General features: G+C 38.8%; 1 protein-coding gene across 2 annotated transcripts in view; it reads left to right on the top strand.

Moving 5' to 3' along the window:
• Positions 1-3,791: 3,791 nt before the first annotated feature.
• Ube2e3 (ubiquitin conjugating enzyme E2 E3) overlaps positions 3,792-19,114 on the top strand; it is a 57,290-nt gene continuing 41,967 nt past the window's right edge. The window contains exons 1-3 of one of the 2 annotated variants that reach the window (XM_048345146.1): positions 3,792-4,097; positions 5,225-5,449; positions 7,185-7,235. In XM_048345146.1, coding sequence (XP_048201103.1) covers positions 5,256-5,449; positions 7,185-7,235 — 245 coding nt within the window. In that variant the 5' untranslated portion in view covers positions 3,792-4,097; positions 5,225-5,255. Of the gene's footprint in view, positions 4,098-4,485; positions 4,773-5,224; positions 5,450-7,184; positions 7,236-19,114 lie in introns of those variants that run through there. The other variant, XM_048345148.1, reaches the window with a different exon arrangement.

Below are 19,114 nucleotides of genomic sequence, written 5' to 3'. Positions count from 1 at the left end.
AAAAAAAGAAATGATTGCTGAGTTGGATGTTTTGAGGCTCACGATGTCAAACTAAGGTATTTGAATCTTCCCACCAAGAGCCCATTTTTAATGGTTTGGCATGCAGTGGGTTTTCACAGTGGATATAAATCAGTTACACGTAAATGCCTAAATGGTAAGCAGTGTATTGGACTTTGATGGTACAAAGCATTTGGGACAATAGCAAATACCAGCTTTGTAATCTAAAGCTGGGCTCAGAAATCCCTTCTTGGTAAACCAGAAACAAACCAAAGCACCCTAAAATCCGCAAAAGAAATAACTAAGTTTAGTCTACATCTATTATATGTGAGGTATACTGCTGATCATGTGGTTAGGGTCTGTAAAATACACTCTAGTTTGTCATCACTCCAGCTTCTTAAGCAATTCAAATTCTGTGTGTGTAAGTGTATGTGTGTATATATTCCTGTATAATTAGATTAACACCATGATGCACTGAAAGGTCCATGGAAAAGCATCTCCTAAACCATCCAGATGTAAAAGTTCTAGAGTCTGCTTTATATCTATCTGCTCTTAAAGTTCCTTTTGGATACATTCGGCTGAATAGCAGAATGGAGGTAGTTGTGGCAATATCTGTTGCAACTGAATTTAGTATCTTTCCTCTTACTCTGGTCTTCACAAAATTGTGAGATGCTGGTAGACCCCACAACAGCAAGAGAAAAAGGAAAGATGGAAACAATATTCTTGTGGTACTTAGTGTCTGTTTTGTTATACTATTTTCAGATAGATGCCTTTTGGGAATTTTTGTTACATATTTTATGAAATAATTTGCATTGTTTTAAATTTATATTCTTCTAGGAGTGCTAATAAAACAATCTATTTCAAAGACAGCAAAAACAAGAGATATGAAATACATATAAAACATGGTGTTCTGGGAGAATCAGATTAGGAACAATTCTTAACTTGGAAGTTGGTTCTGTCAAGACTGCAATGTCATGGTCCCTTGAAGAAGAGCTCTGAACTGGAAAGAATCATAGGTACTTCCCCATTAGCCAGGTGAATGAAAGTAGCTGGGCACCTTATATTGTCAGGGAATGCCACTACTCTCCCTAAACTTACAGAGCCATTCCTCTTCTTTCTGGCAACTTTAACACTATGGAAAATATTATTTATCTGATGCCCATTACATTCCTGTTATTTTGCCAAGAACATTATCTGTGTTATCTGCATTATCACTAGGACTACTGGTCTCTCCAGGCCCAGACCAGTTTTCTTCTGTGATCCTGGCCCCCTTCTCACAACTCCAATGTGAATTAACAACATTATTACTAGTTATTAACTGATGGTTAATAATGCTCTATTGCCATTTTGCTTCTCCTTCAATGTCTTACCACTCATTCCATAACCTATTGGCTGACTGCCCCACTACATATTAAATTTGGTTTCAGCATTTTCAATTTCTCAAGCACTAAGTAGGCCCTGATATTTTGTTGAGTGGAACTGCATAATTCTCCCCAAAGTATCATGGAATTTATAAGCAAGTGGTCTTAGAACTTTTGATACCCTCCTCTCCTTTCACAAAGGAGAAAAATGGTATTAAAGGAGGTCACATAAATTTGGCAAATGAGACCAGAATCCAGTGCTCGCGCTCTCTCTCACTCTCTTGCTCTAGCTCTCTCTCTCTTTCATCTGTATATACTATGCCGTTTCTTTTGTATAAGATTTGGTTAAAACACAATTAAAGGGGCTGGGGATATAGCCTAGTGGGAAGAGTGCCTGCCTCGGTATACCCGAGGCCCTAGGTTCGATTCCCCAGCACCACATATACAGAAAACGGCCAGAAGCGGTGCTGTGGCTCAAGTGGCAGAGTGCTAGCCTTGAGCGGGAAGAAGCCAGGGACAGTGCTCAGGCCCTGAGTCCAAGGCCCAGGACTGGCCCCCCCCCCCAAAAAAAAAAAACACACAATTAAGTATCTTTATTTCCCCATCTCTTGGTCCTGCCCAAATATTACCAGCATTTGGCTTTTGGGCTTTCAGGCTATTTTTGTCTTATTACAGTTCCTAAGAAGAACTTACACAGCTCAACATACCAATAAGATCACTGCATGAATGAATTTCAAATTACCTGGCTGTTGCTTTTGTACCACCTAAGTGTAAAGGTGGGATAATTTTTTTTGTGTACATCTTCACCAACAACTTCTTCTCACATGCACCCTTTATAAGCTAAGGCAGAATGTATATACACATACAAATCACCTCTTTCTTGAGACCCCAGAGACTTTCTGGTCATTCTGACAGGCATATCCTTCCTGTACATCAGCTTAATGAACTGTCTGTGTCATTTCTGGACTGGGATGTCTTAGCAGGAAGTAGAGACCTGGCGTTAGTCACACAGTAATTGCACAAGTCAATGTCTAGTACCCAGTAGCATATAGTCCCCCTCAAAGTTCACTAAATGACCGTGTCTTTGGAAAGTTACAATTCAATATCTCATAATCATGAGTGACTCTACCAAAGTTTTTCTATTTGGAGGAAAATAGGTTGTCACACGGAGTCTTCTTCTTTCCCTCAATACTGCTTTATATGTATTTTATATATCTACTTCTTTCCTCCTCTGTGAACTCCTCATTTTCCTAGCACCTCTACCTCTGGACATCTGTGGGAGCGGAATCCACAAATTCCTTTGAGACTATGTCCCATCACTGGAACACATTCCTGGTAGCTGAGGAAGATCTGGGCTGCAAACAGGAAGTTTCTGTACTTCTATCTACTTTGTGCCTGGGGCCAAAACTGCAGGGTCCACCTGAGGATTCTGTGAAAACCATGGCTGAAGCGAACCCAAGATCCCCCTTAAAGCTATTCTAGATATTCTCACCTATCATCAGAGATTTTTTATTTTTCTTTCCAGAACGGGTGTCCATCCTGCAAGGCAGAACATACTCGAAATTGTGTCCAGATATAACCTCATGCCCTCCTTTGCAACTCTCCGCCTCCACTTTAAAAAATCTTGAGCGGGACATTAAAAAAATTTTTTTTTTAAGTTTTCAAAGCATCCACAGGGCACTCTTCCTTGAATGTGACAGTTGTAGACTGTGAGGCAAAGCTCAGCAGAGGTGGGTTCCCCAGTCTCGTTTACCTCCCCAAGGCCCCAGGGCCCATCTGGCCCCTTCGCCGAGCTCCCACGCAGGGCCCCAGGCAGCTCTTCTCTGCCAGGGTGCGGGGCCTCGTCCCAAAGCCCCGGGCAGCAGGCCACCCCAGCACAGGTATGGGGAGGGGGGGAGCAGGATGCACGTGGCCCCCTGACGGGGAGCAGGCCGGGTAGTCCAATGGGCAGCCTCATCCCCGGAGGCGGGCCCAGGCCGGAAGCCACCCAGAGGCCCCGCGGGACGGCGCTCGCGCCCCCCTCCCCCGCCCTCTCCTGCACAGGCTCCGGTGGCCCAGGGCGCAGGGGCCAGCCCTCCAGGTCCCCGTGGCGCTCTTTGTCCGGGCCGCGCGCGGGCAGACGCGTGCGCTCCCCCCCCCCTTCCCCTCCCGCCGGGTGAAAGGAGGCTCTGAGAGAGAAAAAGAGAGCGAGAGTAGCAGAGAGCGAGAGAGAGAACGAGAGAGCGCGCGAGCGCGGTCGCGCGCAGGAGCAGCGCGCTCCCGTGGGGCGCCGGTGGCGCGCGCGCCCCCTCCGCCAAGCAAGCCGCGAGCACGCGCACCGCCGCCGCGCCCGCCCCTCCCCCGCTCGGAACTTGCTGACTGCGCGGCCGGGAGGAGCCGAGCCGGGCGGCGGCGGTCGCGGCGGCGGCGGTGGCGACGGCGGCGGCGGGAGGCCACAGCGCGCGGGGGTCTCCCGCGTCCCTCCGCCTCGCCGGGAGCTCGCGCCCTCGCCCCAGCCGAGCTCCCACCCCCTGCTTTCCGGAGGCGCGGGGCGGCGCCACCCTCCGGCCGGAGCCGGGCACTGCACAGCCCCCTCCGACTCTCAATGTTCCACGCTCCCCGGCCGGAGCCTCCTCGGCTTCTTTTTTTTCCCTCCCCCCCTTCCCCCCCGGCTGCCTCCATTTCCTTGAGGAAGGGTTTTTTTCGCTCTCCCTCCCCCACAGCGTAGCGGCGCGCGAGCGGGCCGGGCGGGCGGCCGAGGTAAGGCGGCGGGGCCGGGGGCCGCGTGGGGGGGGGGGTGGCGGGGCGGCGGCGGCGGGGGAGGGGGCGGGGGCCGCAGCTTTGTTCGCGCCGGGCGCCCGGCGGCGGCCGCCGGGGTCGGCGAGCCGGGAGCCGCGAGCCACGGAGCCGGGGCCGGCCAGCCGGCTCTCGCATCCCCCGACGCCTGGCGCGGCGAGCGCTGCCCGCGGCCCCCGCGCGGCCCTCCCCACAAAGGGCCGCGGAGCTGCGTGGCCGCCGCCACCGCTGCCGGCCGCCGCTCGCCTCGCCGGCCGCGGAAATTTGTTGCACTTCTTGGGGCTTTTGTTTGTTTTCCCTGGAGCTTTTTTTTTTTTTTTAAATTATTTTCCTTCTCCCCCTCCACCTTCTCCTTTTCGTTATTTTGGACAAAATGTCGGTCCGTGATGTAGAATTTGAGCGGGGAGGCTGGGTGGCACGGGGAGGTGTGCAGAAGGTGCAGTTCGGAGCCCTCGCCGTTTCCCGGGGGTGGCAGCTCGGTCTGGGCTGGGGAATCTTCGCCGCTGGCCGTGGAAGACGGCCGAGGGCGGCTAGTGAGTTGATTTTTTTTTTTTTCAATTCCAAGTGGCGTGTTTCAAGGCTTTAACGTTCCTGGAGCAGGAATCGCCACCTTAAATAAGCATATGGGCGACTAACAGGGTATGTTTCCCCTCGGAAGGGGAATTCGGTAGCTCTGACCAATGTCAGTCTGTAAATATTTAGACGTTATTGGTGACTTTTCTTTTTAACATTTTTTTTTTCAGCGAGATCTGTTATTTACAGTTTGTCATATGTTATTAATGCTCGCTGCCTTAAGTTCCCTGGCAAATCTGTTTCATGCCTTCTGAGAAAGTAGACAATTGATAGATTGTCGGGGGGGGGGAGGGTTGGAAAAAAATGTGAGTGGGTTTTCTAACTCGCGTTGGGTGAATCCCAGCACGCTGGAAACGTTGGGAAGACCTATCACCTCCCCTGTAACCTTGTCCTACCCACGAGATAAGTGTGAACATTTCTGAAGCCTTTTAAATAGGGTTGTAGGTAAATATTAAGGGGGGAAAACACTGTTGGTTTACCTCTTAGATTTAACACCTCCCCTCCCCCTTTGGCTTTAGAAGTTTTTCAAGTGAGGATCACTTCACCAAAATGTCCAGTGATAGGCAAAGGTCTGATGATGAGAGCCCTAGTACCAGCAGTGGCAGTTCAGATGCGGACCAGCGAGACCCAGCCGCTCCAGAGCCTGAAGAACAGGAAGAAAGAAAACCTTCTGCCACCCAGCAGAAGAAAAACACCAAACTCTCTAGCAAAACCACTGCTAAGTTATCCACTAGTGCTAAAAGGTAATGTTTAAAATGAGGGTTAAGCACGTTGCTAGGTTGTCTTCCAAGCCATTCGTTGCTCTCCCTGATTTTACATCAGTAGCGATAGTTCAGAAATACTTCTCCATTAAGGTTATGTGTACTTGAGTGAGTTGTCATTTTTTAGGTGGCATATAGCGACCTCCATAGAGCTATACTTTTAAGAAACTTATGCTGTGCTTTGGTAGCATGATGAAGAGTGTCCTCCGAAAGAGATTAAACTAATATTCTGACAGATGAAGAATTGACAAGGAAGTTTTAGTGAACCCAAATTGGATGGGTACATTGGAGATGTTTCTTTTTGTAAGTCACACTTTCCAGTGAAATAGACACTTCTAGAGATCAGTAATATCTCTACATAAAACTTAATGGTCAGAAATGACTACATTTGCCAGAAAATTTGTAAATGCCAAGGCCTTGGCAGTGTTTGAAAGCATGCTTTAAATTTGCATACATTTTTACAAACAAGGCTTTTACTCCTGCATCACAGGTAGAGCTTTCTGTAGTTAATTTACGACTAACCTGCCTCAGTGTTAGGGCAAATAAAAGTGAAAAGTAGCCATTAATAATTTTAGATGTCACTTGGTGATAGAAAATGTACATTGTCTTTAATGCCTCCCTCTTCTCTCCCAAACTTGTGGATATGCTTGACACATTAATACTCAACAGCAGGAGAAACATTTTGTTGGATATAAGTGAAAGATCATTAGTTTCCTGTTGACTTATTCTGTGTGTTGACAAAAAAAAAAATGTCACTGGGACTCTTTTCAGTGGTAGTGTTGAAGTGTCTAATAGAAGTAGTGATTGTACTTAAAGTGTGTCTATAGCGTTAACTACTGTACACCATTTGTAATTTTTCCTGACAATTGAAAGGAAAATATAGAAACTGCCCATATGTTTCATTGTATAGTGATTCAGAAACACTCTTACTCTAGCCATTATTCTGTCCTTTTAATCAGTTATTAGTACAAAAATCTCTTATTGAGAGCAGCAGCAGTATTCAAAGTAAAGTCCTTAATTTGTTGTAGTTTTGTGCATGAATGAATTAAATGTGTCTTAAGTCTGGCATAGTAAGTTTGAAGAAAACCAGAACATATGCCCCTTGACTCAAGTCTATATATCTTATTCTCTTCCTCCTCAAATTTATTAAATTTGGTGTGTCTAAGAGCAAAGAAACTGTCATAGTTAAATAAGCGTATCAAATAGTCTGGAAGTTTTTTTTATTGGTAAAGATATTTGTAAATTTCAAACTTTCTTTTGACAGATGAAATATTGTCAAAACCATTAATGTGTTCCACAGTAGCATGTTAATTTTTACCTCTGTAAAAGTGTCTTGAAGTCATTGTCAAATATTGTAGTGTTTTCCCTCCTCCCTTTTTGTCTCATTTGCATATAAGCTTGAAAAGAGAATTTCTATGGTAAAAAGTGTTTTAAAATATATTTTATATCCTTTACTGAGTAGTGATAGTGGACTATTTCTCAAATCAGGTGTAAATGACTTACTTTTTTACAGTAGCAACTGAGAAAAAAGCTGTAAAGTTTCTGTTAAGGGATTTGGGTTATGCCTCTGAGAACAAAGAGGAAGCAGCCATGTTAGCATTACTGAAGGCAAAGCCAGCCTTGCATTTAACTGCTTGGTGGTAGAGGGCAGTGTAATTCCCCGGTTATTCTGTACACTATCTCAGATCCTTTTTGTCTGTTCTCATTTCACTAACAGAATTCAGAAGGAGCTAGCCGAAATAACCCTTGATCCTCCTCCTAACTGCAGGTAAAGAAATAAATCTTTTGTTTTGATTTCTTATTGTTAAAAAAATATTAAGAGATTAATGATTGTGCCTGCATGTGTGCACAGCAGGAAAAGCTAGCTATGTTTGCTTTCTTACAGCTTTGCAAGTGCATTAAACAAAAACTGCTTAGGTGAATTAAATAAAACTGAAAGAAATACTCTGAATTTTATATTGTAGACTTGTGAAAATAATGATTTTGTGTTTCTTAATGACAGTATGAAATGGTGCTGATTTTCCTTTGTATTTCTATAGAATATGTATATTCACAAATGTATTGCAGTAACTTCTAAAATTTTAAGTTTTACAGTAACTTGTGTACAATTTAAACTGAACTTCCAAGTTTAGAAATTGCTGAATATGATGTTACAAAATGTAAATGCAGTGTAGTTGTTTCTCTTTGATTTATTCAGAAACTTGCCTTAGGACAAATTTTACGTGCTAACCTAATGGTGTTTTCTAGAGTGTGAATTGTTGAAATTGTTTACATTTTTGGCAAATATTCTAATTAGTTGGAAAAATTCTTAGTAAGTAGTAAATAGATTGAAATTGTAGTAAGGGGAGAATTTTAGTGGAACTCAGTAATTTTAGATGGCTTGCTGGCACTGGCATAAGATGCATTATAATGTCTAGTTGATAATTTTTTCCTCAATTTTTTTCATTTTATCTTGTATTTAACACTGCTTATGTTGCATAGTGACCATGTAGCTTACAAAGTTCATCAAATTTAGAGCAATATTGTAAATGATTTGCATAGAGATAGGTATGTGTAAATGAGAGTGGCTGCTAGAATTAAAAGGCAGTGCTATGTTTGATATGAATATTTTTTGATGTCACACATTTTTCTACAAATTGTATTCACTTGTGTTAATCAAACTCATCTCTGAAGTTCACTTGAAGACATAATAGAGTATAATCTATTTATGACTTATTATGTGTGGTAACCAGATCTTCAGATGAGGTGATCTGATCCTGAGTTACTATGAATTAGCAGCTTTGCTTATGTTGTCACAGCTATTCAGGTCAGCAAACATGATTGTGAACTAACTATAAACAGATCATGGTATGTCAGATCAAAGTATAACTTAGGAGCTGTGTTGTTCAGTAATGTCCAGCCACATCTGGCTGTTGGCCACTTCGGTTGTGGCTGGTCTGAAGTGACATGGGCTGAAAATATGAAATACACATTGGATTTTGAAAATTTAACACAATAAAAAGAATATAGAAAGTTAAGAATCTTGGTTATATATTGAAATAGTAATATTGAAGAATTAAAATTATAATGTTATTAAAATTGTTTTTCCTTTTTGAGTTTTAGTTTAGTGTCTAGAAAACTTAAAACTACATGTCATGTGTGGCTGCATTCTTTTTGTTTAAGAGTGCTGCTTTAGAGAACAAGTAAATCACAATATTTTCATTTAGTCTTCCAAATGATATGTCAAAACTGTAGTCATTTAAGGAGGTCAAGTTAAATTTGCTTTTTGGAAGAATCACTTACCTTGCAAGGTGTATTCTATTTTCCATTATGAAGCATGTAAAGATATATCAGTTCAAAACTCAAATGTTTTAAAATTGTGTGATATCAAACATTTTTTAAAGGTTTCTGTTGATTTTCTCAAATGGTACAAGTAGCTGAATTGACAGAGCAAGGCATGTGTTGAATCCCTCTGAGCAGTTGTCTCGTGGTGCAGTTTGTGAAGAAATCTGCTATGTTTAATTTAGGAGCTTTTCCACAGTCACCAAGGATTATTTTAGAGGAAGTAGAATCTTACTTTGAGATAGAAAGTTTCACTCATCCCGTATTTTTTACTTCATATTCCAGGTTACATTTATGTCTGTGAAATAGTATTTTTAGAATAGTGAACTTGTGAAACTGTGGGCTTCTGCACAATAACTTGGAACAGTCATCTCTTCTTTCTCACACCTTGGAGGATTGTCAGCTGTTGCTAATGACACCTTTCACGTTTGTAGTTCTTTAGTAACGGAGTTTCTTTGTAGCTGTCTAAGTGATAAAAAACAAAATATAAATCTTAGTAGGGAATTAGAATTTCATATTATTTGCAGGGGAGGGGTGTAGGCTTTTTTTTTTAAGGAATATGCTTCACGTGTGAAGTTCTGAGTAATTCCACATATCTTCACATTCTTTCGGGTAGAAGGTCTGGTCCTTGTCTTGAAGAGGAATTTGGTATATTGAATGTGTAGTGGAAGCATTTTATCATTTTGACAGGTATACTTTGTATTTTTGCCTTTGTGCCAGATCTGTGATAGATTGTGGTCTGTGTTCTTTTAATCTGTAGGTACTTGAATAAAAATTCTTAGTTTTATGGTGATTACATAGTTTAAACTTATTTAGGCTGTCATTAAAATACTATGTCACATTTTTTCTCAGTGAACAAGTGTAAAGTATATCTGTATATATATAAAGGAAATGTTGAATGCAATGGAGGGAAACTAAGTAGGACTAATATTACCAGAGTAGAAAATTTTCTCTCAAATATCTTCCTCTGTTTTAATTAATAATCTTTAGCTATATAATTATCTCATCACTAACTTAGGGTCATCTTAGGATGGATTTGTTAAGTATATGGCCTTAAATATTTTGATAGGATTATTTCTTTTCCTAATAGTAAAAAAAAGTTGATGAAGATATTCTGCTCATTTATTTAATCCTATTTCATGTTTTAAGGATTGGAGAGCCATTAGAGGTCATTCATCCTAAGCATAGTCATTTATTTATATATGTATGTATGTGTTTATTGGGAAGTCTTAGTAGCTCAGGCTAGAACTGGGAATCCTTCTGCCTTAGCCTCCCAAGTGTTAGAATTACAGACATGTACCACAGTTCCTAAGTATATGTTTTACTGGTTTGAATTTGTAGTCTTTCCATGGTGTATTTTGGGTTAGGTTATAAATAATTGGTATGCCAATGAGTGAAGGAAAGTGTGTTGTAGGCATTTCTCTGACAAAGTTATTGACTACAATTGTTGAGTAATGTGTTTTAAGACATACCTTGTTAACATCAGTTTCCTCAAATATATCCTTGTCTTTTTTACTGGTGCATAAATTACAAAAATTTAACAAGATATGGATTTCTAACTTGACCTAAATTTTCTGCATATATGAAAAACCACATGTATATTCCTAAAGTACTCTTTAATGTGTTTTGATTGAATCTATGGTATGGGTGGATATCGAGAGATATTTAAAAATAGCTTTTGGATGTGGGAGGCATTACCATTTTAACTCTGTAGAATTAATAATACATTGGCAAATAAAACCTGAAATCTTGTATTTGCAAATTTTGTTAACTTACTCCTTAAAAAATAAGAAGTATAAGTTGCAAATAAGAAGTTGACAGCCCATAATCTTAACTGAAATTGAACTCTGCCTTCTGAAGGTATCCATTTTCAAGGGTAGACTAGACCTTGCTATGCTCCTACTGATGATGTGATCTGAAGAAGAGCTAGACCTGAATCACAGATGAGAGAGAACTGAACCATAACCTGAACTTTATAAGACTCCCAGTCATATTACTTGTATATTAAGACTTGAAATTGCTGATGCTGGAGCAGGACTATTTTAGATACATGTTCTGTTACTTAGTGACATTTCACTACATAATTTTGGGGATATTTTTGTTCTTTAGTTTTCCTTAGCTGTTAAATAAGGATTAAAATGATAGCCACTTCCCTACATGATTGTTGTGAAGATGAAATCAATATAAATAACATTTTTCTAACTGTATAAATTGTTAGCAAATTAGCCATAGCAAGATACAAGGAAGGGAGGCAGTTTAGCAGCATACTGCCCCTTTCTGGTTAGTAATTGGTTGGTAGTGACTGTAACTTCTAAATCAGTTCTTCACATAATTAGTGAATTTTTATCAAGCAATTTGTTTTTAATCTTACCGAAACTAGCTACTTGGAACTTAAATGAAAAAAGAAAAGTAGCTGAAAATATTGGACATAGAAAACAGACACAAATAATCCCTTAAAATACCCATAAGGTTAGCTGGTGGTGTACTCCTGTTATTTTAGCTCTTGAGAGGCAAAAGCAGGAAGATTATGAGTTCAAGGCTAATAAAATAAAACAAAATAAAAAACCTTATATGTGATATTAGTGATTATTATTAAAAAGGTATGCAATGACTCTCCAGTAAATGCAATATAACATTTTTAGATAGAGATGATGGCTGTTTTCCTCTTTTAAATACCTATTATTAAAATTTATGATTTTACTGAGATTAGGATATATCAATTTGTAAATTTTAGCTCAGGATATAACTTACCTGTTATCAAAGTATTATGGAATTCCAAGTAAAACAATGACTTTGCATTATAGCAAATTTATTAAATATCCATCTATTCTGCATAATTGTAATATCTAATATATCCTATTATGCATATGAGAGAAGATTGATAACACTAATCCTATTGTTTTCCTCATATGCAGCAGAAGAGCCCAAGACTGTTGTATGTCTCAAAACATTTCCCAAAGAAGTGACTGGTCTAAAACAATATTCTCTTCAAAGCAAAATGTTCACACTTTTATTAGGCATGTGTCATATTCAGTGTAGCTAATGAAAGTAGAAAATGAGTGACAATATGTGCTTTTAAAAATGTTATATGGCTGTCTTGGAGCTACATACTGAAAATTATGTTCTTTACTATAGCAAACCATTTGGTGTCTTATTTTCTCCTTGATTGTGCTGTTGTAATAGCACATGAATTATGTTTTCAACAGGAAAATCAGTAAGCTTTGCTTAGAGTACAAAGGCAATCAGATTGGGAAGAGAAAAATGGCCAGGTATGATGTTTTATGCCTGTGCATCCAGCTACTCTGCAAACGGAGGCAGGAGGATCATCAGTTTGAGGCCAGTGTGGGCAAAATTACTCAGACCATGTTTCAAAAAGAAGACAAGACAAAAGAGCAAGTGGTAGTGGTAGAGTGCTTACCTATTAAGAGTGAGGCCCTTGGTTCTATTCCCTGTATCACAAGAAATTAAAAATAAATATATAACACAAATGAGAATTTTATCTTCTGTTTCTTTTCTTTTCTTACAAATATGAGAGTTAAACAACAGTTTCAGATCTAGAGAACCAGAAAGTGACTTTTTCCATCTTTTGATATTTATGTTTGGATATTAGAATTTAGACAATGGAATGTTTTTATACTTTTAATCTTTCTTTTGCATCTGGATCAGTAGTTCTTAAGTAGGGAGATCCCCTTCCCCTCCAGACAATTCGCAATGCTTACAGACACTTTTCAGAACTGGGGGAGAAGTAGGGAATTACGTTTGGTGGATATAAGTTAGAAAGTCTTCTGTATGCCTTACAATATGTAGGTCAGCCTCCCATAACAAAGATTGTCTGACCTAAGAATTTACTAGCACTGAGGGTCAGAAACTACCATAGATATTTATTTCTTTACTTTGTCCCTTGAAAGTTTGGATAGTTTCCTTTGGTTGCTTTCCTGTTTTATTAGTAATGCCTTATGAATAATAATTTACACCTTTCTCTGAACTGATGTCTGTCCCCCCACCAGTCAGGTGCTATAGTTTATGTGTATTTTAAATTATCTGATGTATGTGTTAATTTTTATGTAAAACCACAAGAAAGTTTACCATGAGTACCTGCTATATACGATTATTTGAGGCAGAAATGCTTAGTTTGGTATTTTTATTTCCTTCACATCTTCTATTGGTAATACCTCTAGCATGTGCTCTATTTAGGTTGATTGTATCTATAGTGTTCTGTGAATACTGAAATAACATCAAATGTATACATCATTGAATTACACAGTGATTAAAAAGCCGGGCTCTTCATTTTGTTTTTATTCCCATTATAAAGTCAGGTGTGGTATTGTATTCAAGCATATAAAACCAGCTACTTGGAATTTGAGGGCAGAAGATTCTGAGTGAGATCAATCCACGCAAAGGTGGCTAGTAGATCCCATCTCAAAAGCAAAATCAAAACTAAAGAGATTGAGGCATAGTTCAAATAGTAGAGAGGCCCTAGATTCATCCTTCAAACAGAACAAAAAAAGAAAATACAGAGATTACTTCTTTCTTTTCCCACAATTCTACAGTCCTTTATTTCAAACTTTTGAGGACAGATGTGTTTCAAAATGGAGAAATTTTCAGATTTTAGAAAGGCGTTATATACATTGTGATTATTGTATTTTATGTAGTATCTGTTGCTCCAAATCTTATTTCTAAATCAAGAATTTATAGCTGGTTTTGGTAGCTCATAGCTGTAACCCCAGCTACTCACTAGGCAAGATCAAAGTTAAAGGCCAGTCTGGGGCAAAAAATTAGTGAGACCAAATCTCAGTTAATCTGAGTCTGGTAGTATGTGCTTGGGACCCTCACTTTGAGGTTGGCCCCTGGCAAAGGCCCTAAGCACCCTACTTGAAAGCACCCTACTTTTAAAAATACTGAGGCACATGTCTTAAGTGGAAGTGCTTTTGCATAGCCAGCTTGAGCCCCTGCGTTCAAGCCTTACTACTGAGTATACATCCTAAATGAGACAGTACAGATAGTTTCAGGTCACAGTTCGGGTATTGCTAACACCACATTAGGTATTTTTTGCTGATCTTAATAAAAAATAACCTTGATTCTTTGAGCTTTTGGGATTCTTACACTGTGGATAAACAATCCTGACTCTACTATTTCTCCTCTTGGAGTGATATGGCAACCTGCTATTCATGGTAAAAAGGCATTTATAGTCAGGCTCTGCTTTCCTTTTCATCTGTTTCCTAATTACTGATTTCAGTTTGTCATTTGTTATTTTTGGATCATTACATTTTTGTTTGTTTGTTTTATTACTAGTATGCTTAGCTAGAAAAAAGTTAAATTGTTGGTTTTAGAGTTCTTACCTCTTAGGTGAAACTATAATGTCAGCTTATTTTCAAGGTGTGTGGATTGGATTACTTTTCAGTTCTGCCTCTGAAATGTTGTTTCTTAACCCTCTTATTCTAGATGCACAAATTATAAAGAACCTTTAATACTTTGATACAAGATGTATCATTTCTATGTATTTTGCCTTTGTAGCATTTAAGGACAATTAAGCTATAAAAGGAGACATTTCTCTTGTTCTGAACAAAGTCTCCTTATGGAAGCCCAAACTGGCCTTAAAAATAGACATGAAATTTTGCTAAACTATATAAAGATTTTCTGCCTAGAAGAACTAATGGCTCAAATAATTAATGGCTTAAAGGTTTATTTATTTTTTTCTTCATACGACAGACATCCATTGTGAGTATAGGGACTCTTGAGTAGCTGTTCACGTCATAACTGAGCTCCATGCTGCTACTTTCTATTTTGTAGCTCAGATATTTCAAGCTAATATCCAGTCAGAGTTGAAGGGTCATGTGCTTTTAAGTGCTTTGGTCAGGAAATAAGGCATGAATTAGTCAAATAGCCTTGACAAACTACAAAGTGACTGTAAAATGAAGGAGAGGGAGTATATGGGTATGTTGAATGAGAAAACAAATTCTCTGCCACAAGTAATATACTCTTTTCAATAGTAAAGAAAAAAAATTGTGTACCAGCCTAGCACTTATACTAGGTTCCAAATGCAGTAGCCTGGCAATACAGTGTTTTGATTAATTTTCAGAACAGTCCTATAAAGTAAATTTATTTTTGTTTAGATTTTTGAGATTTAAACTTGCCAAACTATCGGTAGTGTATATATGTGACAGGTTTTACTTTAGATGTGAAAGGAATAATTTTTGTTTGAAAAACTGTTGAAAACCTGGTAAAAGCATTTGAGTTAATTATAGGTCTTTGGGTATATGTTTACTATGTTCCATTAGTTTGCTTATCTCTGGAGAGCTCCACAGTATTGTTCCTGTAGGATTTTAGAATCTGTCCAGTAATAGTTTGTGGTGAGTTGGGAAGAGAAGAGAGTTCTTTTCTTTCTTTTTTTCTTTTCTTCTCTTTCCTTTTCCCTCCCTCCCTTCTTTCCTCCCTCTCTCCCTTTGTCCCTCTCTCTCTCCCTTCCTCCCTCCCTCTCTCCCTCTCCCTCCTCTCTCCCCTCCCCTCCTTTCCTCCTTTCCATCCCCTTTCCCTTTCCTTTGCTTTTTGTTATTTAGAAGCTTTTTTCTTTTTCTAGGCAGCATTCCTCAAGTTCTTGTGCTTCTCTTTTGTTATAAGGACAGAGGGATTGGTTACATTCACAATAGAAAAGTTTGCTTGATGCCTTGTAGTTCTTTATGAGTAGCTATATTGTTCATAACTTGTATTTCAAATGATTTGCATTTTATAGGAAAATCTACATTTTTTTAAGTTGCTATAGGGCAGCCCATATTTATGAATTGTTTTGAAGTTGAAAAAATCCTATTTGCAGATAAGAACTTTCTTTTATGGGGGGACGCTTCTAATCACATAGGATCTTAAATGGAGTTTTGAAGTTCATATCTCAGCAGCATGCACATGCTTTTCTTTCAATACAATTATATGTATATGTGATCTCAGTTTTTTTTTCTTTACATAGTTTAAGGGTTTTCTTTCTTGTGTTTTTTTTTTTTTTTTTTTTTTTTTTGTGCTAGTCCTGGGGCTTGGACTCAGGGCCTGAGCACTGTCCTTAGCCTCTTTGATCAAGGCTGGCACTCTACCACTTGAGCACAGCACTGTTTCTGACCTTTCCTATATATGTGTGGTGCTAAGGAATCGAACCCAGGGCTTCATGTATATGAGGCAAGCAATCTTGCCATTAGGCCATATTCCCAGCCCTAAGGGTTTTCTTAAAGCTTTTAAAAATAAACTTGATTTTATGAAGCAGTGATTGCTAGATTCTCTTATGGGGATTTGTATTTTTATAATAAGCTTCATTGTAAAGGAGCTATCTTGGTCTTAGCAAAATAGATCTGGTGTTCTTAGAGCAATCTGCCAGGTTTATAGAATTTGTTTTAGATTAATAATTAACTAATGAGTTTTATGACTAAAATATGTGCCTTGCATCTAGTCTAAATGCAGCAGTAAAGTTGCATTCTACATCTTTGAGATTTTTGTCTATGTTTACATTTCAGTGGCTTTATTGAGGGTGCATAGGTAAGTAGCATATACTAATGCTCATTTATGGAACCTATGATATTTAGTAGTGTGGCTAATTAGACTGGCTTTCTAGCATTGGAACCAGGCCTTCAGTCTTGTTTTTTACTAGTTATTTTGGAGAATGGAGTCTACTGAACTTTTCTGCCTATGCTGGCCTCAAATTTTGATCCTTTAGATTTTAGCCTTATATGTAGCAAGAATTGCACTCTGGAGCCCATGGAATCCCATAATAATTGTTTCAATTTTATGGTTATTTGCACCAAACAAAACTTGATAGGAATTATGATATTACAGTGCTTATCAGCTGAAATTTAGCTAGCCTGTTTTGGGAGGATTGTGTCCAATTATGTCATTTCAAAAATTCTTGACTACTGTGTCCCAGAGCAAATATAGTTTGTCATTTAACTTCTAGCTTCCTGGGGAAAAATAAAGAAATTGCTTTGAGGAGTATAGCTTCACATCTTTTGGTGTAAGTGAAAGGCCTAGGGAAACATGAATTTTGTTACTTTTTATTTCTTTGCTTATAAATTATCATGATAATCCTTTATATCCATGTCTCATTTTTTTATACACAACATTAATTTCCTTTCTGAAGGTTGTTATTTGCAGTTTTGTCATTTAAAATTTTACAAGTCCCTTAAAATGCATCATTTTTTCACATTAAATGTTAGTAAGTCAAGAATCCATTTATTTAGAGTTCCCAAGAGAATGGATTTCACAAGCTTATGGCTACATGTTTTTATGGCTTCCTATTGTTTTCTGTACTCTTCTCAGTTTAAGCAGTAGTGACAACAATATGTAGGGCATCATAAGGCACCAGCATTACCATTTTATTCTTTTTTTTTTTGGCCAGTCCGGGGCCTTGGACTCAGGGCCTGAGCACTGTCCCTGGCTTCTTCCCGCTCAAGGCTAGCACTCCGCCACTTGAGCCACAGCGCCGCTTCTGGCCGTTTTTCCGTATATGTGGTGCTGGGGAATCGAACCTAGGGCCTCGTGTATCCGAGGCAGGCACTCTTGCCACTAGGCTATCTCCCCAGCCCACCATTTTATTCTTGCTTACACTAGTTCCTAACAGTATTGTGTTACTTCCTGCGTTTGTGATATTATGTGTGTGTATAATATCACACATACTTACACTAAATTCACTTGGTACCACAGTGAGGTGAAATCTGTCATTTAACATTTTGAGAGCCCCCCCACCCCTTCTCCTGCCTCCAGTCGTTTATTTGAGGCAGGATCCAAGTAAAGTAGGTTCATTGTGTTGATTGATGTAGCTCTCATCTCTTATAAATTGTAAGCCTCTCAATTTTTTTTTCTATTATTGCATGTATTTATTGAAGAAACCAGGCTAAGTTTCCTAGAGTCTATTTTTTGCTTATTGGATTCCTATGATGTAGTTTAGTATCTCTGCCCGCAGTATTTCTTGTAAATTTGAGAGTTAGATCAACAGGCTTAATCAAATTCATGGTAAATTTTCTTTTTCCCTCTTTTTTTTCTTTTTTAATGGTACTGGGGATTTGAATTTAGGGCCTTGGGATTGCTAGTCTAGCATAATACACTGAGCCAAACCCGCTGCTTGCTTTCATCAGATCATGCACCTGAGTGTCACATGCCTTTTAGGCTTCCTATACTTGCTGATAACACAGATGCACAAAGTGACATCCCGTTTCCCTTCGTGAAGATGAGTCTTGGAGACTTCTTTGCTTTGGAACCAAGATTCTCCATATCTCAGTGTCCTGTGTAGCTTCAGATGACACACACACACATCACTGTAGCCAGTTATGGATTGAGAAAGGGGCCTCAGAACTTCTCTGTCCAGGCTGGCCTTGTTCCACCTCCTAAGTAGCTAGAATTGTACTATAAGAGTGAGCCACTGGCACCTGGCTTCTTTTTTATTTATTTTTTTGACAGGACCGCTTCATAGATAGTATGCTTTTCTATTAGGATACATCTAAGGATGCTTCTATGATGTTGTAAATTTCAAAGGAGAATATATCTTCATTTCAATACTTCATTATATTAGCATTACTATCCATATAAAACCTAGAACCAGGGCTTGAAGTCAGAGCCTCACATTCTGCTACCACTGTACTACTTGAGCTACCTCTAATTCTGGCTTTTGTTGGTTAAATGGAAATATGAGTCTTCTGGATTTGTTTGCCTAAGCTTAGTTTGAACAACAGTTATTCATATTTTAGTCTTCTGGCTAACTAGGATTACAAGCATGAGCTACTGGTGTCCAATTAAGTCATAACATTGGGATTCTATAATATCTTCATTGGAAGTAGGATCTTTTTAAGTTTTGAATTAAACCCCCCATAGGAGTGGGTATTTCTAAGTATAAATTACTGATCTAGATTCTACATTGTAGTGATAGAAAGCCATAATGCTCAAGTAAACTAATTTTGTGTGACATTTTGATTTATGTATAATACTTTGTAATAGATTTATTAATGCAAAATCTATCAGGAGCAAACATCTCTTTTTGTTTACCATGTAATTGTCTATTGTGCAAAATATACCTTTTTCATTCCAGCATTTAAATAGTGAACAGGAAACCTGTGTTTCTAATAGGATGTTTATCTATTATCTCTGTTGTGTTTTCTTCTTCTAGTCTCTCTCCATTATTAATCTTTTTCTTACTCTGAGATCTTTTGAAAAATCTATTAAATTGTGTTATAGTTTCCTCTTACTATCCACTGTTGCAGCTTCTGTTAATCTTTAGTTTATTGGCATGTGCATGTACATGTGTATAAGTGTATATAAATATATTAATACGCATAATATTAATCTTTAATGGTGTATATG

The sequence above is a fragment of the Perognathus longimembris genome, chromosome 4 (genome assembly GCF_023159225.1).
Source record: "Perognathus longimembris pacificus isolate PPM17 chromosome 4, ASM2315922v1, whole genome shotgun sequence".
Lineage (NCBI taxonomy): Eukaryota > Metazoa > Chordata > Mammalia > Rodentia > Heteromyidae > Perognathus > Perognathus longimembris.
Note: the sequence above shows the minus strand (reverse complement) of the source record. Positions and strands in the feature narration are given on the sequence as shown.